The 26,493-nt window shown below is 52.5% G+C and overlaps 2 protein-coding genes across 6 annotated transcripts in view; one reads left to right on the forward strand and one right to left on the reverse strand.

Annotated features, from left to right (window-relative positions):
• The first annotated feature begins 370 nt into the window (after window positions 1–370).
• On the forward strand, window positions 371–3,031 carry klhl34 (kelch-like family member 34). The gene has a single exon (XM_023845221.2). The coding sequence runs from the start codon at window positions 621–623 to the stop codon at window positions 2,361–2,363; it is 1,743 nt and encodes a 580-aa protein (XP_023700989.2). The 5' UTR covers window positions 371–620; the 3' UTR covers window positions 2,364–3,031.
• A 503-nt stretch (window positions 3,032–3,534) lies between these two features.
• cnksr2a (connector enhancer of kinase suppressor of Ras 2a) overlaps window positions 3,535–26,493 on the reverse strand; it is a 37,736-nt gene continuing 14,777 nt past the window's right edge. For 2 of the 5 annotated variants that reach the window (XM_023845217.2, XM_023845218.2), the window contains exons 6-22: window positions 25,532–25,651; window positions 25,261–25,320; window positions 24,347–24,415; window positions 22,020–22,166; window positions 19,609–19,739; window positions 19,141–19,352; window positions 18,926–19,015; window positions 16,364–16,563; window positions 12,893–12,941; window positions 12,573–12,748; window positions 11,585–11,658; window positions 11,411–11,482; window positions 10,926–11,005; window positions 9,206–9,306; window positions 8,224–8,734; window positions 6,397–6,596; window positions 3,535–6,078 (exon numbers count right to left, since the gene is read on the reverse strand). In XM_023845217.2, the coding sequence (XP_023700985.2) occupies window positions 5,875–6,078; window positions 6,397–6,596; window positions 8,224–8,734; window positions 9,206–9,306; window positions 10,926–11,005; window positions 11,411–11,482; window positions 11,585–11,658; window positions 12,573–12,748; window positions 12,893–12,941; window positions 16,364–16,563; window positions 18,926–19,015; window positions 19,141–19,352; window positions 19,609–19,739; window positions 22,020–22,166; window positions 24,347–24,415; window positions 25,261–25,320; window positions 25,532–25,651 (2,496 nt within the window). In that variant the 3' untranslated portion in view covers window positions 3,535–5,874. Of the gene's footprint in view, window positions 6,079–6,396; window positions 6,597–7,527; window positions 7,840–8,223; window positions 8,735–9,205; window positions 9,307–10,925; window positions 11,006–11,410; window positions 11,483–11,584; window positions 11,659–12,572; window positions 12,749–12,892; window positions 12,942–16,363; window positions 16,564–18,925; window positions 19,016–19,140; window positions 19,353–19,608; window positions 19,740–22,019; window positions 22,167–24,346; window positions 24,416–25,260; window positions 25,321–25,531; window positions 25,652–26,493 lie in introns of those variants that run through there. The other 3 variants (XM_023845219.2, XM_023845220.2, XR_002842145.2) reach the window with 2 other exon arrangements.

Genomic DNA, 26,493 nt, shown 5'->3' on the forward strand with positions numbered 1-26,493 from the left:
CCTTATAATCACCCCCTTAGTCCTGGCCCCCTGCAGAGGATGCCGGAGTCTCTGCTTGGGGTGACGCTCGTCTTCTTGAGGGGCCCACCAAAACCGCCCGGACTGCCACCAATGCAGGTCTACGGAGTCTGGCTGCCTCCCCTCACACTCCAAGACCCCCAGGATCTGTCATGTGCCGTTATCTGCCCCTAGATCTATTCCTGTCCCGCCTGGGGGGGGCTCTGTGTAGTGCAGTCCTCACCGCTGACTAACCCTCCTATTTCCTGAGTTCAGATTCAGTGCCGAGCAAAGAGGGCACTGACTCCATCACCATGTCCTGGAGGGCTGTGACCCCCCCAGGGGACTGGCACACTGAGGCACCGGGTGTGCATTACTAGGAGCAGCTGGGAGGGAGCCGGACCGTCATGTGACAGCCTCCCTCCCACCATCTCTGGCTCCTTCGTGGCCTAACAGTGAGCATGTTTTGGTGCGGTGGGCGGAGTCACACAGGAAACCCTCCAATTAGACCACTGATGTATCAGATGCCCGAAACGAGCTGCAGAGTGCACATCACAGGGGCAACGTTTCGTCCTGGCCCCCACGGCCTCCCACCCGGAGCAGCGGTCCAGGGCCTCTGAGCCATGAGCTATTTCCTGGTGATGAGCGAGCAGCACAGTGGCCGGGTTCTGAGCCAGTACCAGCAGCTGCGCTCACAGGAGCTCCTCTGCGACGTGCTGCTGGTGGCAGCGGATGGCACACCTTTCCCAGCGCACCGCAGCCTGCTTGCCTGCTCCAGCGACTACTTCTGGTCCATGTTCAAGGAGCACACACAGGAGTCGCAGGCGAGACGCGTCGTGCTGCCGGCGCTGTCCTCAAGGGGGCTGCAGATCGTCTTGGAATTCATGTACACCTCCTGGCTCTCGCTAGCGCCCTCTACACTGGAGGACACACTGGAGGTTGCCAGCTACCTGCAGGTGACTCATGCTGTGGAGCTCTGCAGCCAGTACATGAGCGATAGCCTCAGCCTAGACACCTGCTGCTTCTTCGCCAACATGGCTGCCCGCTACGGGGTGCCCGGCGCCCTGACCGCAGCCAACAGTTTCATCGGCACCCACATGGGGGAGCTGCTGGGCCCAGTGGGAGACCGAGTGGGGCTGCTCGAGTTGAACCTGGACTCCCTGCAGGAGGCGCTGGCGGTGCCGGAGATGCCTGGGGTGGACGAATTGCCGCTGCTGCTCCTGGTGCTGGATTGGCTGGACAGCAACCACGTGAGCGCCGTGAAGAGTGACCTGCTGCTGAGCCGGATCCGCTTTGGCCTGGTCCCACCAGAGGTGCTGTCCTGGCTCTCCTCGGGCCGGGCCCCTCTGAGGAGCCCATTTGTGCGCAGCCTGGTCCTCAAAGCCCTGCGGTACCATGCCCAGGGACCCTGGCAGCCTCTGCTGCAGAGCCCCCAGACCATGCTGCGTGCCTCCACCACCCAGGTGCTGCTGGTAGGGGGCAGCTCACAGGGAGGCCAGCCCGAGGGGCAAGTCCTGGCCTTCTTCCCCTGCCACCGGAAGCTGCAGCACCTCACTGACCTCCCCTGCACAGTCCGGCACCACTGTGCCTGCACCGTGGGCAACTTCCTGTTCGTCCTGGGGGGGGAGCTCATGCGTGCTGATGGGGTTGATGATTCATTGGCCAGCAACCAGGTGTGGCGCTATGACCCCCGTTTCCGGCGCTGGGAGATGGTGCCCCCTATGGGGGAGCGCAGGGCACAGTTCTCGTGCTGCGTAGTGAATGGTGTGATCTACGCAATAGGGGGGCGGCGGGAGAATGGGGTGCCTCTAGACTCGGTGGAGGCATATGACATGCGTGTGGGCTGTTGGCGGCAGGTGGCAGTGCTGCCATGTGGCATGTATGGTCAGGCCTGCGTTGCATACCAGCACAATATCTACATATCTGGAGGGATCCACAGTGAGAGGCACCAGAGCAGCAAAGACATGCACCGTCTGGATCTCTGTGGGCCACAGTGGAAAAAATGCGCAGCCATGTCGATTGCCCGCTCCGGCCACCAGATGGCAGCACTGGGTACCAAGCTCTATGTCTTCCTGGGAATGTACGAGCTATTCAGCGACATAGAATGCTTTGACCCTGACCATAACGAGTGGAGTCGCCTCCGGCCCATGCCAAGCGACCGCTTCAGTTATGGCCTGGCTCCGCTGGAGGGCGCCGCCCTACTGGTGGGAGGCCGGAAGTGGCGTGATGGGCAGGAGGTGGCCACGGCAAACATAATTGAGTACATCCCCGAGAGTGACAGCTGGAAGGAGGTGAGCAGGCTGCCGCGGCCCCTGAGTGGGACACAGTGCACACTCATGCTGCTGCCCAACCCCCACCATATGTAGGCATAAGCGACCACCTTCGTGACCATGCTTCCGGCTACATGGCAGAGCACAGCTTCAGAAATGACTGTGAGGAATTTGGTCAACTTTCTGAGGTCCAGGCACTGGATTGCAGCAGTTCTTCACCGGATTTACAGCCCTGGCAACTATGCAGCAGGACTGATGACATCAAAGCTGGGATTTTGTGGTGGCAGAAGAGGTCAGTGGTAAGAAGAGCTGATTTAGCAGAGTAATTCCTGGAAGTGAGATGATGGGCAGAGGACACAGCAGGCTGGGACAGGCGGAGCTGACTGTTTAAATAGGTACAGACAGGAAGGGGAAGGACAGGCCCTGAAGTCCCCATGGCATGGAGCAGGCTGAGGTCACCCTGCGCCCCCAAGCGGGGCTCACAGACTTGTCCTGAAAGTGTTGTCATGTTCCAGGAGGAGACATGGAGGCAGCGGGTTTGGGGGGAGTGCATGAGGAGACGGAGGGGCAGAATCTGGCATAAATACAGCGCCACAGAGTGACCGGAAGTAGAAAAAAACATCCTCTTATATAATTAGTGATGTAGCTAAAATGTCCCTGGGGGGTCATCTGGTGATTTGTTACGCTGATCATCTGGAAACTTAATACAGACCAAATAGCACGTTATGCCATAAACAGATGAATAAATGTAGTTTTAAAATGTGTCTGCAGTCGTGAATGAGCATTTGTGTCTGCCTACATCTGTCGAGTGATCATTAGAGAGGCGTGATATCTGGTGCTGGGTGACCAGCGATGGGTCAGGACGCAACTGGCTCGGTGTGGACATTCCCAGCAGCTCATGGCCAAGAGTTACTGCAGGCTTGTCAGGTTGAGCAGCGCGTCTCTGCTATGTAGGAATGGTCTGGCTGTGTGTGTCCCCTGCACTGTGTGTCTTTATCTATGCCCTCTGCAGGGACACCATGGTACTGAAGACTTTGACCTTAAGCCCAGAATCTGACAGTTTACAGGTTTCTTTGTTCAAACACACCCACTAAAGCAATTGGCTGATTCATATGTGTCTGAGCAGGGAAATCTGCAAACTGTGTTGGATTCTGGCCCTCCAGGACAGGAATTTGGGAACCCTGCCTTGGGGAATAGGTATTAACAACATCATAGTGAGAAAGCAGGTGAACCAGCAGAAGACAGCAATAAGATACCAGAGGACAACTTTGATTTAAAGAGTGTAAGTTTATTGACTCCAGTTACCATCACAAGAATTTTAAAAGCAGGAACCTGGGAGAAGAGTAAATAAGCATTAACACGCAGCCTCTTACATGTGCCAGGCTCGTTTCCACTGCTTCCGACCATAGCCTGTGCTCGATTGCGCTTTGCAGGCATCTTCAGGAATCATCGTTCCTATCTGCCAATCACGCTGTTGCATGGCAACAGCTTGACAGCATGGCAACCATTCAAGGCTTCCTCTAGTAGCAATAAATATGATGAAAATATTCATTCAATGTGTCGTTATACTGTAATGTCAACACAAGATCTTTTTTAATTAAATCACTAAATATATTACTTATCATCTCTCTGAATATACCTTTTTGGTCCAATACAGTTTATTTACAATCCCAAGAGACAAAAAAAACACCTTGCTTATGTTAAAATTTACCCTTGAAATATTCCTGCGGACGCAGTAAAATGCACACAATGTGTATATGATGTGTCATATCCATAGGGCATGCATCACAAATCAGAGCTTGGCAGCTGCATGTTGCATGTTGAATATGTTCACATGTACACAACTGCTTATGCCTGGGAGCAAAGACTGTATAGAAACAAAGACCTGCGCTGTGTAAGACTGAGGAGGGGGGCAGTAACCAAGGCAACGGCCCCTCCTAACTGTGCAAAGTCTGCATTGGTAAATTCAGAGAAGGTACGCCTGATGGGAACCTCACACATTGGCGCCCATTTTCAAGGGGAAGCCCAGACCTGAGCCTCCTACCTTCAGCATGCATTTGGCACAGGCTTAAGAAGGGCCTGGTTTTTAATGTCGCTCAAGTGGCACTTACAAGCTGATACCATGACAGGGGCCTTTACAAAGTGCATATGCTCACTCTCTGTGCTGCCAGCAAAAATACTCCATCTGCAAAAGCAGAACATGACGACATTCTCTCATGATAGGAGCCTCCAGGGCAGACTGGGGGCGGTGAGGGGGGCAGGTATCACTCACACAAACCAGGTCCCCACAGCATTGCTGTTGGCGTGCACATGAGGGCCGACCCTGTGCACACTCACGCATGTAAAACAGTCACACATGCACAGAAGCCCATCACAAACAACCAGTGTTGGGAAGATTACTTTGGAAATGTAGTAAGTTACAGATTATTAGTTACTCTGTTAAAAATGTAATGTAAAGTCATGTAAGTATTTTGATGACTTCATCAATGTAATGTAACTTAATTTCCTTACTTTTTTAACAAATGTTTTACACTTCCAATAAGGTGAAAATCCCAAAGGCTTTGCTGACCAGCTTTGTCTGGAAATATCCTGAAAGAAGGCATTTCTGCACAGCGAAAAGATGCAAAGCAACAAAATGAATATTATACTCTACATATAAGCTTTTTAACAAAAAGAATATATTTGGATGTAACCACCAACATTTGGATTAGTAAGTTTAATTACGTATTTTTTCTCAGTAAGTTTAATTACGTATTTTTTCTCAGTAACTGTAACGGATTACTATTACATTTATTTTGTAATTTAATTATGTAACACTGTTACATGTCACTAGTTACTCCCCAACACCACACGTCACTCACAGACACATGCTCACAGAAACACTGGCTCCCCAACACCATGGAGATGGACACCCCCCTGCCCGGACGCCAGGGCACAGAACCATTAGCTTTAGCAAGGAAAACGTTCATTAATGGCGGCTCTGACGAGCTCCTCATAACGAACGAGCAGGGCGATCTCCACCCCCCAGCCCCCCCCCGACACGGATGCTGAACGCCATCTGTCACAGGCAGGCGACCACTGGGGGAGGCCGGGGCTTCACAGGGGCGTTGCTAACGAGGAGTCAGCATGTTAACAGAGACTCACGCTGCTCAGGTCCTTAAACACAGCAAAGCCTCATGCCCTTTGCCCCCCCCCCCCAGCAAAGAAGTGGAGCCAGTGAGCTGGGCATAACAGGACAATGTCAGGTCAAACTGAGGAAAACGCAACATTACTGGCAACTATAGTGAAGGTGCTAAAAATCAGCATATTAATAGCCGCATGTTGGCAAACACAATAAAAGGACTTGAATAACAAACTGTCCTGCAGTGAGGTAAACAGGAAGGATGCTCTAGGCCGTCATGGCAGGACCAGCCCGAGGCCATCACAGGGACATACCCAGCACCCCCCACAAGGAATCACAGGAGAATCACTCAGATTCAGAGTGCCTCCCAGCCCTGCACCACCCTCTCCAAGGGGGGAGGGGTGGCTAGCGTTTATCTACAGCACAGGGACAGCCAGTAACCCCCCAGGAGTCTCATGGCTGTCACGGAGGGAACAATCCAGTGGCTCACACGTGCGTCTCAATGTAGGAGTGGGTGTGGGACAGCGTGGCGGGTCGGAGGGGGGCAGCTTCCCGCTCCGATGGGGCAAGGGCCTGGGGTGCCTCCATGAACATCTCCTGGTACATCCTCTTCCACTCCTGGAAGTCGGAGGACGTGAGATTGGGATTGGCCAGGAGCTTGTCGATCAAAGCCATCTCACCCTCCCTGTCCTGGGGGGGGCACAGAAAGAGGGGAGGGGGTGAGTCACATGTCCTCTCTCTCTCTCTCCTCTCTCTGTCTCTCTCTCTCACACACACTGACACAAGAACACATGCACTTGCCACAGCAGAACTGGTTAATGAAATGCTGGAGGACTGCATGCAAGGGGAAGAGCGTGTCCTCCTTCAGTATCCCATAATGCAACAGGATTCTAAGAGCAGATGCCATGGGAAGCAGAGAGCAGTATGAACCTAGAGTCACCCTCCAAGTTACACACACAGAGTCACACATGCACAGAGTCACAATCAGAGTCTCATGACGTGGCCCACCTTGAGCGTGCTCTGCAGGACACGCAGGCGGTGCAGCTTGTCATTGAGCTGGGGGTCACTGCTGCGCTGCAAGAAGGAACGCCGGTACTCCAGCCGTGTAGAGGGCCGCAGCTGCCCCAAGGGTGACAGACTGGCCCGCTCCAGAGCCAAGTACAGGTCCCGCAGCGAGTCTGCCCTCTGGCCACCGTCCTGCTCGCTGCCTGACAGGGGTACAGGGGTCGGCACTCAGGCCTGGGGGCCACTCTTAGCCCTCCCTCAGATTCCCCTGGACACACATCTGCTCACACTTAACATCCGCTGTCCCGCCACCGAACCCCCCTGCTGGCACCCTGCTTGCTCCCAGACAGGCCAAACCATTAACGAGAGCACAACACGCTCAGTGGCTAATTAGCTTGCCATGCTTTAATTACATATTAACTTCCATTACTGACGGCAAGCCCCCCCCTCACCACCAAGGGACTGTCTACACAGCAGGTTACAGTCACATTGACTTTAGTGAAAGCACCCAGGACCCCCTACACCCCAAATATGCAGTTCCTAGTCTCCGCGGGGTGGTTTGCTTTGGCAGGGAGCAGTACCTCATTCAGCCACCAGAGGGAAACCTTCTTACAATTTCACTTAGATTCAGTGGCAAACAGCAAATCATGTGGTTGCAACTGAATACATGTAGCACACAGACAGGCAAGGTTAGGAGGTTCAATTACTGTGTGACTAAGCATTAGCGAGTCTAAGATGCCGGATCAGAACGATTCTGAACATGTGGTTATTGATGGTGCCAGATGTAGAGCTTCCAGCATCACAGAATCAGCAGCCCTCTTGGAATTTCATGTATAACAATGTTTAGGGTTTACAGAGGATTGTGGGATTAATAGAAAAACATCCAGTCAATGTTATTTTTGCGTGTGGAAGCGCCTTGTTCATGAGAGAGGTCAGAGGGGGATGGACTGGCTCATTAGCACTAACAGGAAGGTCACAAGTTCAAAAATAACAGCTCAGGACAGCTGTGGTGTGCAGAAAGGATTCTCGGAATGCAGAACTCATATATGCTTGAAGTGGTTCTAGAGGCCACAGATGGGTCCTCCTCAGTACCGGGTTTGTGTACCTAATAATGGGGCCACTCTGTGTTTTTACCTGCTACTTTGTCCTAAGCCGCCTGCTGAGATGGTACCACAGAAAAACAAGCCGAGTCGTTTGGCTTGTAAAAGGAGTCCAGCATTTCGGCTTCACTGCATCGCGACACTCCAAGCTGTGCAGGGATTTTAGCTTCAGCAGCGGCTGCACTGTGCGTTGCCATGGTGAACCACTGAAGGGGTGTGGGAGGGGTCATTGTGCACAGCACTCTGTGGGAGGCGGCCTGGGGTCCCCAGGGGAAACGTGTAGATCACAACTGCATCTCTGCGCTGATCACTCATGGGACCCCTCACAGCGGGGGCCGGCCAGCTTCTACAATGTTCATACCCAGACCAGGGGGGAGTAAGAGGAAGGTGGAGAGGACTGAGGGCAAGTGGGACAGCCAGCCCTCTACCTCTTCACCCGAAAATGTCTGAACCTCACCTGAACCCCCCCCCCCCCGAACGTGCCCGGACTTCCTCACCCAAGTTTCCTCCACCACCAAAGGTGCCCAGACCTCACCCAAGTCCCCCCCCCAAAAGTTCCCCTCACGTGAGTCCCCCCACCCCTGAACGTGCCCAGACCTCTTCACCTAGATACCCTCAGAATGAGCCCGGACCTCACCCAAGCACCCCCCAGACATGCCTGGACCTTCTCACCCAAGTCCCCCCCAAATGTACCCGGATCTTGCACAAGTCTCGTAACATCCAACCTCACCTGAGTCCCTCTCGTGGTCCCGGCCCTGCTGGAGCTTGTGTATATCACTTTGTTCAGTGTTGGCAGATGGGCTAAGAATGGTGTGGAGGCTACCATCGCGGGGCAGGGTGTAACTGCGTGGCTTCACTCCTCCCCCAGGCAGCTTCAGCAGGTTCTCACCCCCTGCCATGGGGAAGGGTCCATAGTGGTCCTGAAGCAAGCTGCGCTGGGCTGGCAGTGTGGACTGGCGGCGTCCCTCAGGGGAAACCCCACCCCCTGGCTCCCCAAACACAGCATCCTCTAGGGGTAACGTCTGCAGGTAATGCAGCCCCGCACTGGTCAGCGGTGTCTCAATCAGGTCCTGCCATGAGCGCCGCTGGCTGGCCGACTTGCGTGCCGGAGAGCCACCACCACTGCTGCTGCCCCCCAGTGGCTCAGAACGGAACTCCTCGTGAGACGAGCGCGACTGTGATGTCTCAGTGGAGGAGAGCCGGGCATGCTTGGGCTCCAGGTAGGGGCTGGCGCAGCTCATCTGAAAGGAGGGAGGAGGGATGATCATGTGACCACGTTTGGGCATCACCCGAGTACTGCATCATGAATGTTTCTGTACTCACTGAATCGTATTGGCTGTTTTAACAGTATGTAAACAGGGTAAATAGAGTAATAATTGAGTAGTGAACAGGGCAAAGGTCCTGGCCTGATCGATAATGCCCCTGCTCTAGTATTTATACCCATGTGTTTGTAGTTTGGAATATTTATACCACGTGGAACGGCGTGCCAGGGCAAAAACTACATGATCCAGCCCACAGCCCCTCCCCTCCTCTCTGAAAGCTCTCGAAATTATAAAGGAGGTGCTGCCAAGAGACACAAGAGCATCACAAAGGTCAAAGGTCAAGGGCTCTCCAGTAGCGAGCATCTCCATATCCGAACTGAAAGAGGAACACCCACACACACACACGTACATACACACACCTATACCCTAACTGGGAGCAGGTGGCCTCACCGATGGTGGGCGGGGGTACGTGTCATATGGGGGGGGCGGGCTGTCCTGCTTGGGCGTTGATGGCATGTCGTTTTCTTCCTGCTCGCTCTCACTCCAATAATCTGAAATCAGAGGCACACAAACATGCTGTAGCACCACTTCACACCAGTAGAGGGCATCCAAAAGACAGTAACGCAGCACTGTCTCATCAATATCGGTATGACCCAGATTTCTCACTGTGGTGTATTGGATGCAGGAATGCCAGTTAAATGTGTGCCTCTCAAAGCCCATCAAACCCAGAGTATCACAGCAACAGTGGACCATGTGGTTGTGTGCATGTGCAGTTTTAATTGGATTCAAGGCAGGGTACATCCCATACTGTTACGATGTTTCTGTTACCACGGTGACAGTCGGCAATACAGTGTCACCAAAATATAAATGGAGCGAGTGTCACTGACACAAGTTTTGCACAGTGCTAGGAGTAAGAGAGCACTATGCTCCACAGTCCCCTTCATATTCCCCATGTCTCCTCCGTGTCCCCGCCACAAATCCTCCATGTCCCTCCCACATCCCTTCCATGTCCCCCCCACGACTTGTCTCCCCTATGTCCCTCAGACATTCCCTCCATGTGCCCCCATGTCCCAACGTCTCCATGTCCTCCCATGTCCCCGTCACATCCCCCATATTCCCTCCACATCTCCTCCCATATTCCTTCCATGTTCCTGCCACAACCCCTCCATGTCCCCCCCATGTCCTCTTCATGTCCCCCACAACCCCTCCATGTCAGCCTATGTCCCCTCCCACATCCCCTCCATGTCCCCTCCATGTCCCCTTACGTCCGTCCATGTCCCCTCCACGTCCTCTTCATGTCCCCCACAACCCCTCCATGTCCCCTTTACGTCCCTCCATGTCCCCTCCATGTCCCCCTAAAGTCCCTCCATGTCCCCTCCATATCTCCTTGTATCCCCATCATGTCCCACCATGTTCCCCTAGGCCTTCCAAATCTATCTTTTTTTTTTTTTTTTTTACCCCTTGTCATGTCCGGCAGTTTAGCAAGCAGGATGTTAGTCTGGGTGCCTTATTGTGCCAACACTTTTATTTTGCCAAGTGGAGCTTCGGATTTAAGCTCCTCTTGTTACTTGAGGTATACTCTTTATTAATCATTTTTATGTCAATGCGCCACAAAGCCGGAGCTGACAGGGGGGGTTAGTGGGAAAGAGATAGAGAGAGAAAGTGAGAAAGGAGAGAAAGGGGTGAGAGACAGAGGAAGTAGAAAAATAAATAAATACATAATAAAAATAAAATAAGAAGGGGGGGTCAGAGAGAGAGATGAATGACGGCAGAAGAGTGGAAACGGAAGAGTAGAAAAGGAATAAGAGAAAGAGTGGAAAGTGGGTGCTGAGGGAAGAGGGCAAACTGTGAAAAGCAAGTGCAGTGGAAAACAGGCACACTGTGGAAAGTGGGTACTGTACAATGTAGGCACTGTGGAGAACTGCAGCCCCTCTGCTGTCATGGCTGTGCTCAGCACCTCACTGCAGGCCCCACGCCTGCCAGGTCTTCCCCTCTGGTGCCAGCTCCCCACATGCAGCACTGCAGCTCAGCGCTGCCCCCTATGGACTCAGCCAGGAACTGGTAAACACCCCCTCCCAGGCTCTAAATGCTGTCCTGCCCACTCAGATTTCTACTTGGATCGGCACTCATCCATGATATTTCTGCTTGATTGGCCACACCAGATACAGACCTGCCCGGTCTCCCTGGTCCTGCCTGATCCGCTCGCACTCTACATAGCCTGCTGCCGCCATGTTCAGGCGACTCAGCCACCTGCGGGGAGGGGGGTGGGGTTTAACAGGAAACTCATCATCAGTGGCAGGCTCACAAGCCAGAAGCGCAGTTATGAGAGACAGCGGCATGTTGCTCTTTCACCGTGGCCCCACTTCAATCCTGAAACTCAAAGCAAGCCTCCAGTCACCTTGCCCTGCCTACCCCCCCACCCGCTGGCCGCCAGATTCTGGTCTGCCTACTCTAGCCCCTGCTGACGCCCCCTGGTGGATATGGGTCAAGGTGAAGAAGTCACACGCTGCCCGCATGCACCCGGGGGGCCGCAAGATGAAGGAGTGTGACGGCATCAGCAACACCTAGCATGCAGAAACGGGAGATCTGTGAAGAGCCAGGGCACTGCTAAGTGGCCGGATATGTTTCTGCAGGTAACTGCAGCGGTCAGCTCACCTGTTCATGTCATCCACACCATCTGCAGCGAAGTAGAAGCTCTTAATTTTGGGGTGACAGGCCTTGAAGGCACTGAAACACAGAGAGAGAGAGAGAGAGAGAGAGAGCATGTTTGCTCTCCAGACTACATTTCCCAGGACGCTGTGGCCTGGCAGCGTTTCCACGGATACTCACTACTTCTTGCGGCACTCGCTCGCCCGGTCAATCTTAAACTCCGGGAGACTGATGAAGCCCTCGGCCTTTTCATCCTGTCGAGGGTGAGGGGACACAGGGACAAGAGATCAGGCCCCCCATATGCTTTATTGTGTGCCTCCCCCGTCCCCATGTCCCTGAATGCTTTGGAACCCACAGGTTCATGGTGAACACAGAACCTTCCAGACCTTTCTAGCATCCTACTTATATCTCCTGAGGGCCGACGTCGGTAAAATTTGCTTATGAAAGCAAACTCCCACTCATTCCAGTCCCCCCCCAAAATCTCAGCTCCTAACTTTAAACACCCACTAATCTCCAGACACTGCTTTGTTGATGGGCTCCAGGGGAAAATGGCAGTGCGGCAGTTTGAAGAGCAGTATCTGTACCGCTGGATCCACAGGCTCTTTGAAGCCTTTTGTAAGCCTAATTATCCTCAGAATGGAATGCAGATTTCACACATCTGTCATCTGTTCTGAGCGTGGGTGGGGCTTCACCCTGCAGTGGGTTGGACTTCACCCTGCTGTGGGTGTGGCTTCACCCTGCTGTGAGTGGGGCTTCACCCCTGCTGTGGGTGGGGCTTCACCCTGTTGTGGGTGGGGCTTCGCCCTGCAGTGGGTGGGGCTTCACCCTGGAGTGGACGACACTGAAGAGTGAGCTTGATACTAGCATTGGTTTGGAAAGCACACCAGCCAGTAATATGTCAATCAACCAGCCAATCATGGTTCAGATGTGTCACTACCAGAGTGCTTGTGGGGTTTGAAATAAAAGGTCACAAATGTTTCTATAGTCAGAAGCCTCCCATACAAAGGTTCATGGATCATTTTCATGGGTCCCACAGAAGGGGGTGCTCTATCCACTCACCCCTGCCACAACCTTGTTATCAGAAGTCTAAGTGGCTTTAAAGAGGAGCTACACTGCATGGTGGCACAAGGCAGTGCTGCCCCCCGCTCACACCAATATAGCTGCTCACCTCCTCGTTCATGTACCAGTAGAGGCAGGAGTCCTTCAGCACAAACCAGTACTTCTTCCACTTCTGAGAGAAGTAGCTCTTGGCATCCCTCTTCTTCCAGAGCCAACCCTCGCAGTCACCACGGCCAAGGTCCCGGCAGGACACCCGACGCTTGCTGATGGAGGCTGGGGGTCCAGCTAGGGGGTGAGGAGTCAGAGAGGAGAGGGAGTCAGAGAGGACAGTCCTTATTACAACCAGGAACTGGCTAGTCAAGAGCAGCACAGTGAAAATGGGGTTATCAGCACAAGAGAAATGGCAGGACTGGGTTAGGTGTTCCTCACCTTTGCTCTTCTTCTTGGACTTGGACGGCAGTGAGGACTGCTGGAAGCTCTGCAGGTCAGACACAGCAAAGGTCAGCAGAGCTCAGCCTCCACATCACCTCCACCACCTCTCCCCTACCCCGATACCCGATATTCCTCAGATTCCATCCTCTGGTCTTAAGGCCATCTCTTGCCCTAACAGACGAGTGGACATTGACAAATATAACGGCTCTGGATAGTCTAGCCTCCTGGGCCACACAGATTAACCTCATGCTGGTTACTGCTGCGCCCTGCTGGATCCTTTAGCATTGTTGACTGATAGATCTTATCTGTGTGACTCGGCTGGTGATGTTTGTATGCTGTCTGTCAGCCAAACGCACATGGAACTGTGACGCCGAACCAGAGGCTGAATCCCCCTCAACTCTGATCGTCAACCCTACCTGCTTCCCTAAGGAGGCTCCTGCTTGGCGATCAGGAGGCCCTGAGTGTTACACAGAGACACCCCAGTGAGACTCCTTGCCGGATGAGCTGGCTACCTCAGAAGCATGAACACGGCAAGTGGATTCATGAGAAAGTGCTGAAATAGCAGGTACATCTACCCCCCTCCTCTTAGAACTAGGCCCAAGACATGAGACACCACCTTCCCTCAAATCCCTGAAGGCTGCAGATCGGATTGTGCAACCCGGCACAGAAGCTCCGCGGAGGCGTTAAGGCTTGCCCTAGTACACAGTGGTATAAAACCTTGTCCCAGAACACACAGGCACAAAAGCACGTCCCAGTACATCCTGATATTAGTACTTGCCCCAGTATGTAATGATGGCGTCCTGCCTCAGATATTCCCAACTGTTCTGTGCCTTGGCATTAGACTAATGATAGTGTTTCTGCAGTTAATTGAGTTCCCCTTGTAGGAGGTGGAATCACAGCCATGCCTGGTTAGGGACTGGGCAGCCTGATCCAGCGCCTGCAGGCTTTCTAATTACCGTAAGGTGAATACACCTGATTAGCACTGCTGTCAGCTTCGGCTATCTAACACACACTGGGAGATGAGGAAGATCAGGCAGAAACAGGACAGGGGGATGATCACAGACACACAGACAGGGAAGATCAGGCAGAAACAGGACAGGGGGATGATCACAGACACACAGACAGGGAAGATCAGGCAGAAACAGGACAGGGGGATGATCACACACAGGGAAACAAGAAAGATCAGAGAGACTGGGACAGAGGGATGATCACACACAGGGAGACAAGAAAGATCAGGCAGAAACAGGACAGGGGGATGATCACAGACAAAGAAATCACACACACACTGTCACAGACAAAAAGTATTCGTCTTTCACAAAGACACATTTTTGAGGGCTCATTGTCTGGTTTTCGGCTCTACAGCAGCACTAGGTCATACACAGAGTTTCAATGCCAGGACAAGAGGATGACGTAGAACCCCACCCAGCTCACAGTCTGCACACACACACACACACACACAGACACAGTGGGGCGCATGACCCCGTGAAAGTCAGCACCAGTATGAGCTCCTTCTCCCAAACTGGGAATGATCCGCGGAGCTTGCCGCACCATCTAAATATAGAGGCTTTTTTGGCAGGATACAGGGAGCCCACAGAGTGATGATGTGAACAGTGATCTGGTGTAAACAGCAGGGAGGTGGGTAGGGGGGGCAGAGAGAGAGATGGAGAGAGAGAGTGAAAGAGGGCGTGAGAGGGGAACGGACAGAGGGGAGAAAAATCAGGGGAAAACGGGAAAGAAAGAAAGAAAGAAGGCAGAGTTGGTAGAGAAGGAAGCTCAGGTGGAGAAGGGGAGAGTTTTAGAAAATAATGAAAAGAGGGACTTAGGCATAACAAGAACAGGGCAGCCGAGCAGAATGTGAGAGCAGGGGCACGCGGGGCATTCCAGGGGCCGTGGGGGATACTCTGACAAAGGCACGCATACAGACATGCAAACGCAGACACGCAGGTGCAGACATGTGGATGCAGACATGCAGACGCAGACACACGGGTGCAGACGTGGACGCAGACATGCAGAAACAGATACACAGGTGCAGGCATACGGATGCTGACATGTAGACGCAGCATCCAGACTCAGACATGTGGACGCAGACATGCAGAAGTGGACACATGGGTACAGACATGTGGACACAGACATACGTGTGCAGACATGTGGATGCAGACACGAAGAGGCTTAAGCAGAAAGGGCCCCCTAAGCTAACGACGGCACAGCCCTGTCACCTACGTCACCCCAAAACAGCCCACACACGCGGCTCCATCTGCACCGTGCAAGGCGCCCGCACCTAGACAGGGACCATCTGCTCCACGGCAACTGACAGTTCAGTGCGCCCAGACACCCCCGACCCCCCTGGGAAGGGAACCTTAATCAGAAGCAGGAGCACACAGCACACAGCACCGAGTGACACAGAGAGACACAGAGTGACACCGAGCAATAACGAGTGTCACTGACCGACACCTAGTGACACAGAGAGACACCAAGTAACACCAAGAGACACACTGAGAAACAACGAGCGACACCAAGCAACACTGAGTGACACTGATCGACATCGACTGACACTGAGCGATACTGAAAGACACTACGTGCTGTGAGCAACACTGAGGGACTTCAATGACACTAAGTGAAACCAAGTGAGTGACACTGATAGACACCTAGTGACATCAAGTCACACTGAGTGACTGAGAGACCTAGAGACAAATATACTGACACACAGAGTCAGGCAAACACAAAGACACAGACATACAGATACAGATACAGAGACAAAGAGACAAAGATAAAGACACAAAGACAGAAACACAGACAGACAGAGACATAGACACAGATATAGTGCTTTTCCACTGGCATACATGAACCGACCCTTACCAGAGCCATACTGCAAAGAGAGACTGGTTACAGGCCAGTTTCAGCTCGCTTTGGTAACCGAAGAGATGCTTATTTACTGTTCACACGGTACATCATGATTTACTATGTGCTATCATTATATATATATATATATATCATTATTATAATTTTTTTTTACTGTGTGCTAATTTTCGCTCACATTCGCTTGCGTAATTTGCACCAGAAATCCATTCTGTTCAGCTGTTGTACAGTACTTTAAGTAGGAGGACGGAAATTTTTAAGTTCCAAATTACCGAGAGTGCATCAATACATCGCAATGTACAATACTACTAATAATGTATAGAATATATGCTTTTTCCTTCAGATAATCCATGTGTAGCACACCAGTGTCTCTGTGCATTTCAACCAATCAGATGGTGGTGTTTCACCTAGCCTGGTATGGTCAAACTTTCAGTCCTGTTTTAAGCAGGGCCATGTCAGCACGGGTACAGCTTGGGTACGACTCGCATAATTTAAAATGGAAAACCGTCAGTTTGTGGTACGGCTCAGTTCTTGGTGGCAGTGGAAAAGCACCAAGACACAGAGGCACAGACTGGGGCCGTGAGAGGGAGGCCCTGGTAGATGTGCTGGTACCTGGTAGAGGGAGGGTGAGTCCGGGCTGGGGGTGGACATAGACTCCTGCCTGCGCACCTCCATCTGCAGGGAGGGCAGCAGGGTGTAGCGCCCAGGGCTGCCACTCTTCTCACCCTTGCGCTTCACACGCCGGCCACTGCGGGTGTGGCGCTCCTCACTTGGCACCCGCTCCTCACTCACGTACCGCAACATTGAATTCTCTGGCAGGGGGAGATGGGAGGACTCACCAGAGGGCGCCACCTCTGTAGGCACTTGCTCACCAGCAATTTCTGGATAAGACCCACTCACCAGAGGGCATCACCTCCACCAAAGCCCTTTTTGCTCCACCCCACTGTGCTCCAGTTACTTCGCAACAGTACACAGAACACCCCAGAGAGCAGCTGTAGGGGTTGTCATGACAACATGCCGGCCATGTACACTCTGCCTTTGGGAAGTGCTTGGGCAGGCCGACAGATGAAGGGAAAGCAGCTTGGTGACAGGAATGCAATGTCCTTGCTGTTTGTGCACCTGATGGTTTCTACCAAGGCAGAGAGGGGGCCAATCGAAAGGGAGGAAAGAGAGACATCAGTGTGTGTGTGTGTGTGTGTGTGTGTGTGTGTGTGTGTATGTGTGTGTATGTGGTTGCGTCCATGCAGCAGGACAGCGGGTCAAAGCCATCACTGGTCAGGGATCCAGCTGTCACCCTGTACATCCAGCCATCCGGTCATGGAGATCCACAAGCTTGGACTCAGGGCTGTCATTTTTATGTAAACACAGTAGTTCATGTGACCATACAGCACACCCTCAGGACTGGACCAATTCAGAGCTTAAAAAAATTAATGGAAAATTATAGAGACAAGTGGTAAAGTCTGAACTTACGTAGACACTGAACAAAGGGAGACTGATGGGCCCCTCCCTGCTCACATACGCAGCACCCCCCAGAGATAATAGTAGGCATAACGGACTGGGGTTCCTGCACCAGCTGAGGTGATAATTGGGGACTGCAAAGGAACATCTGCTCACCGTAGGATTATTTTTTCAGTGACAGTGCTATCCTCAGCTCTGTTCTCAGCACCATCACCTGCCCTGTACATATCTCTGTCTTTAGCACCATCCCCAGCCCTGTCCACAACTCTGTCCCCAGCACCATCCCCAGCCCTGTGCACAGCTCTGTCCTCAGCACCATCCCCAGCCCTGTTCTCAGCACCATCCCCAGCCCTGTCCACAACTCTGTCCCCAACACCATCCCCAGCCCTGTCCACAACTCTGTCCCCAACACCATCCCCAGCCCTGTCCACAACTCTGTCCCCAACACCATCCCCAGCCCTGTCCACAACTCTGTCCCCAGCACCATCCCCAGCCCTGTACACAGCTCTGTCCTCAGCACCATCCCCAGCCCTGTCCACAGCTCTGTCTTCAGCACCATCCCCAGCCCTGTCCACAGCTCTGTCCCCAGCACCATCCCCAGCCCTGTCCACAACTCTGTCCCCAGCACCATCCCCAGCCCTGTCCACAGCTCTGTCTTCAGCACCATCCCCAGCCCTGTCCACAGCTCTGTCCCCAGCACCATCCCCAGCCCTGTCCACAACTCTGTCCCCAGCACCATCCCCAACCCTGTCCACAACTCTGTCCCCAGCACCATCCCCAGCCCTGTCCACAGCTCTGTCCCCAGCACCATCCCCAGCCCTGTGCACAACTCTGTCCCCAGCACCATCCCCAGCCCTGTCCACAACTCTGTCCCCAGCACCATCCCCAACCCTGTCCACAACTCTGTCCCCAACACCATCCCCAACCCTGTCCACAACTCTGTCCCCAACACCATCCCCAGCCCTGTTCTCAGCACCATCCCCTGCCCTGTCCCCAACACCATCCCCAGCCCTGTCCTCAGCACCATCCCCTGCCCTGTCCACAACTCTGTCCCCAACACCATCCCCAGCCCTGTCCTCAGCACCATCCCCAGCCCTGTTCACAACTCTGTCCCCAACACCATCCCCAGCCCTGTCCTCAGCACCATCCCCAGCCCTGTCCACAACTCTGTCCCCAACACCATCCCCAGCCCTGTCCACAGCTCTGTCCTCAGCACCATCCCCTGCCCTGTCCACAACCCTGTCCCCAACACCATCCCCAGCCCTGTCCTCAGCACCATCCCCTGCCCTGTCCACAACTCTGTCCCCAACAACATCCCCAGCCCTGTTCCCAGCACCATCCCCAGCCCTGTCCACAACTCTGTCCTCAGCACCATCCCCAGCCCTGTACATATCTCTGTCCCCAGCACCATCCCCAGCCCTGTCCACAGCTCTGTCCTCAGCACCATCCCCAGCCCTGTCCACAGCTCTGTCCTCAGCACCATCCCCAGCCCTGTTCTCAGCACCATCCCCAGCCCTGTTCACAGCTCTGTCCTCAGCACCATCCCCAGCCCTGTTCTCAGCACCATCCCCAGCCCTGTGCACAGCTCTGTCCTCAGCACCATCCCCAGCCCTGTCCTCAGCACCTTCCCCAGCCTTGTCCACAAGTCTGTCCTCAGCACCATCCTCATCTCTGTCCTCAGCACCAGCCCAAGCTGTGCTTCTTGACCCCACTCACCTCTCCTGCCCTCTCTCTTCAGTTTGGCTGGATCCTCATAGTCTGGCACCCAGCTGTATTCCACAGGCATGGAGATGGGCCTTAACCGGCCTGAGGAGGGAACAGAAGCCCAAATGACCAATCAGGTCATGTCACTGTGGAATCACAACACTAATGGGGTGATGGATTCTGCTGAACTATCTCCATCTAGTGAAGCCAGGGGTCAGAGGTCATACCATAGGTGGGCGTGCCATCCCGGTGCCCGGGCGGGGTGCCCCGGCTTTTGTCATACTCATAGCAGTAGAGCATGGCCTCCTCCTCCCCCAGAGGGAAGCGCTTGCGATACTCCTGGTCCAGGAAGGAGTTGGGGGACTCAGAGCCCTTGGCAACTGGGATACCACCATGGTGACGGAACAGGTCATCCCCAGGCAGGTTACCCTGCTCGTCCCTGGGACGAGACACAGCAGGGTGTCATGGGTGGGGGGGCGGGGAGCACGAGGAATGAGGGGCAGGTGGTGGGAAATGCATAAGGTACAAGGAGCATATTGTTGGAGGGTAGGAAAGGCATGTGTCAGAGGGGTGTGGTGTGGGAGGGGCTTATGGTGGGAAGGGCATGGGATAGGAGGGCCATAGAGTGGGAGGTGCATGGGGTGGGAGAGGCACAACCTAGAGGTAAACAAACCATTTAGTTGCCAAGGCACTACCTGGGTATGTAGGGTTCTGCTGGCGGAGGGGGAATGAACAGGTCTTGCAGGGCAGAGTCTCGCTTGGAAGGGGTGCTGATGGTGCTGGAGGGTGTGGCAACGCTGCTTGTGGGACTCTTGGGAATAATAGGCTGAAGGTAGAGGCAAACATAAGCAGTTGAGTGAAGCACAGCAGATGACAGAATAGGAGCCCTGACAGAAACTTAGAGCAGCTGATACAGACGTAAGCAGTCGAGTGAAGCACAGGTGATGACAGGATGGGAGCGCTGACAGAAACCCAGAGCAGCTGAGACAGGCAGACTCAGTCGAGTGACACACAGCTGATGACAGAATGAGGGCACCAAGAGAAATCGAGAGCAGATAAGACAGGCATAAGCAGTTGAGTGAAGCATAGTGGATGACAGGGTTGTAGCATTGACAAAAACCCTGAGCAGTTGAAACATACATAAACAGCCAAGTAAAGCACAGTGAATGACAGCACCAACAGAAACATTCCAGAGATGCTTAAATCAGATGGTCACTTATACATATTATGGCTCCCATGATTAATTAATCAAGCAACAAAATATTAATATAGTGTGTTTTCACTTTCTAAATGACAAAGTAGCAAAGCATTGTGCTGTGTGAGAGACACTTTAAAAGATTCCTACAGAGAAGGTAATAACCCATTCAGATTATTACCCCTCCACTCAGCTGAATGAAGAACATCCATACGATGGGTTATGCACGCTGACTGTGGATACAAAGCATAGAGGATGGAGATTATAGATCAGACAGTCAAGAAACGTCCCTTTTGGTCTTTTAAAGCTGGACCAGGGTCTTGTAGAGAGACAGGCGGCACAGGCATTGACTGCCTTGTGTGCTTAGGTGGGTTCTGAGTAATCTACAGCTAAGTTAAGAGGATAAAGGGCACTAAGGATCTGTGTGATCATACTGCCTCCTCTGTCCTCCAAACTGCTGACAGCACAACCACCCACAATAGAAGAGAAAGCCTTTCTTGGTGTTGAGCAGCGAACAAGTACAAGGAAATGCACTCTTCATATATCCCATCATGCTCTCTGATTACACACACAGACACACACAGGTGAGAGCAAAGTTTGGAGTCACAGTGCAGGGTCAGCCATTTATTCAGCGCTCCTGGAGCAGTATTTGGGGTCTTACTTTCAGGCCCAAGTGTGGTATGATCTCTCTGCCAGCTACAGGATTCAAACTGGTAACCTACCGAATAAAGAAGCCTAAACCACAGAGCCACACACAGCCCCAGTATACCCATAATGCACCAATGCACCCATGAGACCTTGATGGCTTGGCTGGGTCCTTCGTCTGTCACTCATTGCCAGGCCTGTAGGGGGCTCCACTTTGGCAGGCCCAGTCACACACAGAGCCCTCACAATCTAGAAGCGATTTCATGGAAATGAAGGCATTTGGAAGTCAACAGCCCAGACTCATGCCTCACTGTGGGTCCAGCAAATTAGACCTCGAAATGCCAGCCCCCTCTATGACAGAAGAATGACATCATACCGAAAAGCCAGCCCCTCCACGACGGAGGAATGACATCACACTGAAAAGCCAGCCCCCTCCACTACACAGGAATGACATCACACCAAAAAGCCAGTCCCCTCCACAATGGAGGAATGACATCATACCAAAAAGTCAGCGCCCTCCATAACAAAGGAATGACATCACACTGAAAAGCCAAGTAGGACTAAGTCCTACCCACACTGACTCACAGGAGAGGACAGTCCTATGCACACTGACTCAACTCTCAGAGTAACAGACAGGCTGCTTGTATAGGGGACTTAAATCTGAACACACTGACTCACTGGAGAGAGATTAGTCAAGTTCATAATGACTCACTCTGCATTTCTGAACACAACGACTCACTTAGAATTGAGTCATATACAGTGACCCATCTCGTACAGACTCACTCACAAGAGAGGAGTTCAAAATCCATTAATTTAAATCAGAGGTCTTAAATGTAAGTCATACACACAGTGATTCACCAAGGACAGGGCAGTCATAGTTGCAGTGACTCACCCAGGCCTGGGGAGTCAAAGATGCAGTGACTCACCCAGGACATGGGAGTCATCGGTGCAGTGACTCACCTAGAACAGGGGAGTCATACAGGCAGTGACTCACGCAGGACAGGGGAGTCATACACGTAGTGACTCACCTAGGATAGAGGAGCCATACAGACAATGACTCACCCAAGACAGGGGAGTCACATACGCAGAGCCTATGAAGAATGGAGTCTCACAGAAAATGGCTCTCATTCGTTAACAGACTCCTAGCAAAACTGGGCAGCGAGGCAGGAGTCAGCGTGGGCTGGGCCCCAAGTGAGCAAGCAAGTCGCAGCAGTAAGGGTATGGCCTGTGACGTGGCTTGTGGGGTGAGCGACTGCACTTGCCTACCTGCAGGGCCAGCGGCTTCCATCGCATGTTCTTTAGCAAGGCGGGAGCTGCACCCAGAGTGCTCTGGGGCCGCTTTTTCAGAGTCAGCAACACACCGCTGGGATCCGCACGCAGAGAGCTCACCAAGTTCCTCAACTGCCAGCCCACCTACAGCAACCAACAGGCACAGAGTCAACACACACACAGAAAGCCCACCTATGCAACTGACAGGCACAGGGTCACACAAACAGAAAGCCCACCTATGCAACTGACAGGCACAGGGTCACACACGGAAAGCCCACCTATGCAAATGACAGGCACAGGGTCACACACATGGAAAGCCCACCTATGCAACTCACAGGCACAGGGTCACACACACACAGAAAGCCCAGCTATGCAAATGACTAGCACAGGGTCACACACACATGGAAAGCCCACCTATGCAAATGACAGGCACAGGGTCACACACACAGAAAGCCCACCTATGCAACGGATAGGCACAGGGACACACACACACTGAAAGCCCACCTATGCAACTGACAGGCACAGGGTCACACACGGAATGCCCACCTATGCAGCTGACAGGCACAGGGTCACACACGGAATGCCCACCTATGCAACGGATAGGCACAGGGTCACACACACACAGAAAGCCCACCTATGCAACTGACAGGCACAGGGTCACACACGGAATGCCCACCTATGCAACTGACAGGCACAGGGTCACACACGGAATGCCCACCTATGCAACTGACAGGCACAGGGTCACACACGGAATGCCCACCTATGCAACGGATAGGCACAGGGTCACACACACACAGAAAGCCCACCTATGCAACTGACAGGCACAGGGTCACACACGGAATGCCCACCTATGCAACTGACAGGCACAGGGTCACACACGGAATGTCCACCTATGCAACTGACAGGTACAGGGTCACACACGGAATGCCCACCTATGCAACTGACAGGCACAGGGTCACACACACACGGAAAACCAACCTACAGCAATTGACAGGCACAAGTTACACGTGGAAAGCCCATCTATGCAACTGACAGATAGACAGACAGACACACAGACACACACACACACATGGCTGCAGTACATTCACATACAGTACTGTGCAAAAGTCTTAGGCAGACAAAGAAAATGATGTTTAAATTATCCTTGTGTTGGGGTAAAACTATGATTATTCCTGTCAAACTCTGTCAGCGTAGCCATTTCAGAGCCTCTGCTAAAATCACCCCAGTATTTGCAGCAACCATCCAGTGCAGCCATGTATTTTTTGACTTGGCCACTAGCACACCTCATACAGCTACTCAATCTGTCACTGACTTTTTAAACCAATTTATTTAATTATTTAATTGAGCTGTTGGTGAAATTTAACAAAATCATGGAACGGCTGAGGTGCCCCTGAGGAGAGGTATGGAAACTGAAGTGATCCAACTAGATATCAGGAACTTTTTAGAAAACAGAAGAAATTATTACTAGTTTTTATTGTGTTACTCTTAATTTGCATATGTTCTAATGTTAAATTGTGTTTTTTGTTCTAAGCCAAAGTACACTTGCTACCCAGATAAACAGGTTTAAACATTTCTTTAGACTGCCTAAGACTTTTGCACAGTACTGTACATACACACTCACAAACAGACTGAGATGGGCTGGATTTTGGGTGGCACTTTTGGGTGGCATTTGCGTGTGAGCGTCTGAGTGTGCACGTCAGTAGGGGGCGGGGATACTGGGGGTCTGTCCCCGCCCTCTAATTTAAGCCTTTTAATTACTAACTAATCAATTAAAAAGAGCAGGTATGAAAGTAGCAGTTTGTCCTGTTTCTAGGGGGCGCCCACACTTTTGGAAACCTTTTCACAGACCAAACCATCTCTGGCACTAGGCCCCATCACACTGCTCTGTAGAAGACGCCAGTAACAAACTGAGACAGCTCAAGTCCTGGTCACCAATGCGTTACGCTGAGCCATATGGAAACAATCGCAACAGCCCCGACTGCGATGAGACTCACGCTCAGGTTCCCATACAGCACTGACCAGGATAGACGGCACAGAACAGCAGCAAGGCAACCCAGTCCAGGAGGCCCGCAGTTGACATGGCCCAGTAACACCTGCCCCAGTGGCACAGTCCAGTGACAAACACTCTTAGTTTGAGACTAAGCAGAACTCAGCATGGCCTCCCCAGCTGGAGACGTACTCTCACGAGCTCAACAAGAGATTCACACAGCTTCACACACACGGCCTGTACTGCCCACCGCTGACTGCAGGGGGCACCAGGATAGCCCGCAGAGACAGGAGCAGTGGCAGCAATGCAGAAACGGCGCGGCAGCTGATGTACGCACCACAGTCTGCTGGTTCACCTGAATGACCTCATCGCCCGCATGGATCTTCTTGCAGCGATCAGCAGGAGACTGGAGAGACACCAGGATGGGGGGCTTTAGGAGGGCCAGGGGCACATGGGGGGGTGGGGACATACTCTGTATCACACGTCATCTACACACACACAATCTACATATACTAGCTAAACACGCAATATACATAACCTACGATACAATACATCTACAGACACACATCTGCATAATTTACAGTAAAGTAGCATCCACACAATCCACTACCATCTACACAATCCACAATACATCAACAGACACACACCATCCACACCAACACCATCTACATATTTTACAGTACAGGACATCTGCTGACACACACATCTACATAACATACAGTAAAGTACATCTACACACACAATCTACAGTTATATAACTTACAGTATATCACATCAACAGACACAGCTACATAACTGACAGTAAAGCATATCTAAATAATAATTAAGCCAGGATGGCTGGCACTGTGTTCAGGCCACAGTCTCCCCTGGAGGTGTGGGTTTGAATCCCACTTCTGACAACAAAGCTTTGGGGCAATGTGTGGCTCAGTGGGCTAAGCCTGTGGGCCTGTAATCACAATGTCACTGGTTCAAACCCAGCCTCGATACATCTGTGGGTCCTTGAGCAAGGCCCTTAACCCCCAGCTCCCTGGGCTGCCCTTTGTGGACAGCTTGGTCTACAAAGAGCAAGTTGTGAGAGGTGTACAAAGAATTTTCCCAAGGGGACAATAAAGGATCAATAAACTACAATGCATCTGTGAACACATACACACCTTACAGTAAAGTACATCTACAGACACCATCTACACATATACAATACAATACAGCTACATAGCTGACAGACAGATACAAAGACAGACATACAGCTCTTACCCCTTCAGTCGTCCCTGTGATGACATGGAGGCCATCATATGTAGATTTTATATACATGCCCTGTGAGAGAGAGTGACAGTATTAGCAAAGGTCCATAGTTAAAGCACGCGCACACACACACAGACTGAATCCAGCACCTTAATCGACTCCATCACTGGCTTTACAAGTCACTGCAAACATCAGTGATCCACTGCTCTCTTACCCCCAATTGCCTTGACACCAGTACATACCATGCATCCCAACATGCACTGCTCCTGCTCCTTGGTCTTACCAGTCCGTCTGTGGGCTTGATGTTGGACAACTGGACCACCTCCAGGTGGGCGGACTGAGAGACCACAGGGTCAGAGGACAGGGATATGATGTGGTCGCAGACCCCGGACAGCGTCTTACACTAAGGAGACACACACATCAGCCCTTAAACAGCATAACCACATCTCAGCAGAGCGCGCCTAGACCACCATGACAGCATCAGTACACAGGATCCTGACAATACGATGAACATGCCCTGTAGCACTGCAGGAAGACGCCAACACACAGCATCCTATCTGGGTGCTGTTGTACATTCATGACCCCCCCCCCCCCCCAACCCCCACCCCACCAGCTCTCAGGCGTCACCATCACCTCAAAGTTTAGCCTAGTATTGACCCTCTACACCAATGTACTGATCTGGACCTTTTGATGCAATTAGCTATCATGCCATCTGGTGGCCAGTCACTGTCACTGCCCTACTCTGCTGACCTTTACAACAAGGGGTCCATTACAGGCGTGGGGGTCCTGGAGCAGGGGGTAGGCTGAGAGTGATAAGTAAGGTCTGAGAGAGCAGTGGTCAGGAGCACCACCCAGAGCAAACAGTGTGCTTTAATCACTGCTGCCGACGGTGCGGCCAGTGAGGTGTAACCCGGAAGGAGCAGGCGTCAGCCTCCTGCCGCCAACCTCCAGCCGCCAGCTGGATGCAGGGCATGAGGGTGCCAGGAACACAGCCCAAGCAAGAGCCTGAGAGCAACTGAGAGCTGAGCGGTGAGGCACAAAGAGCAAGCGGCCTGGCAGAGAGAGTCTCTGTGCAGATGGATCACTGATCTCCAGCAGGCTGCTTGCCAAGACTGGGAAAGGCTGAATTGGAGCCACTACAACCAGCAAGGTGGTTTCAGAGGCCAGACAATCCCATCCTAATGCTGGTCCTGCTTCTTCTTCCCCCTGTGTAATGCCAGTCTTTCCTCTTCCTCCCCCTGTGTA

Source organism: Paramormyrops kingsleyae, chromosome 4 (genome assembly GCF_048594095.1).
Source record: "Paramormyrops kingsleyae isolate MSU_618 chromosome 4, PKINGS_0.4, whole genome shotgun sequence".
Classification (NCBI taxonomy): Eukaryota; Metazoa; Chordata; class Actinopteri; order Osteoglossiformes; family Mormyridae; genus Paramormyrops; species Paramormyrops kingsleyae.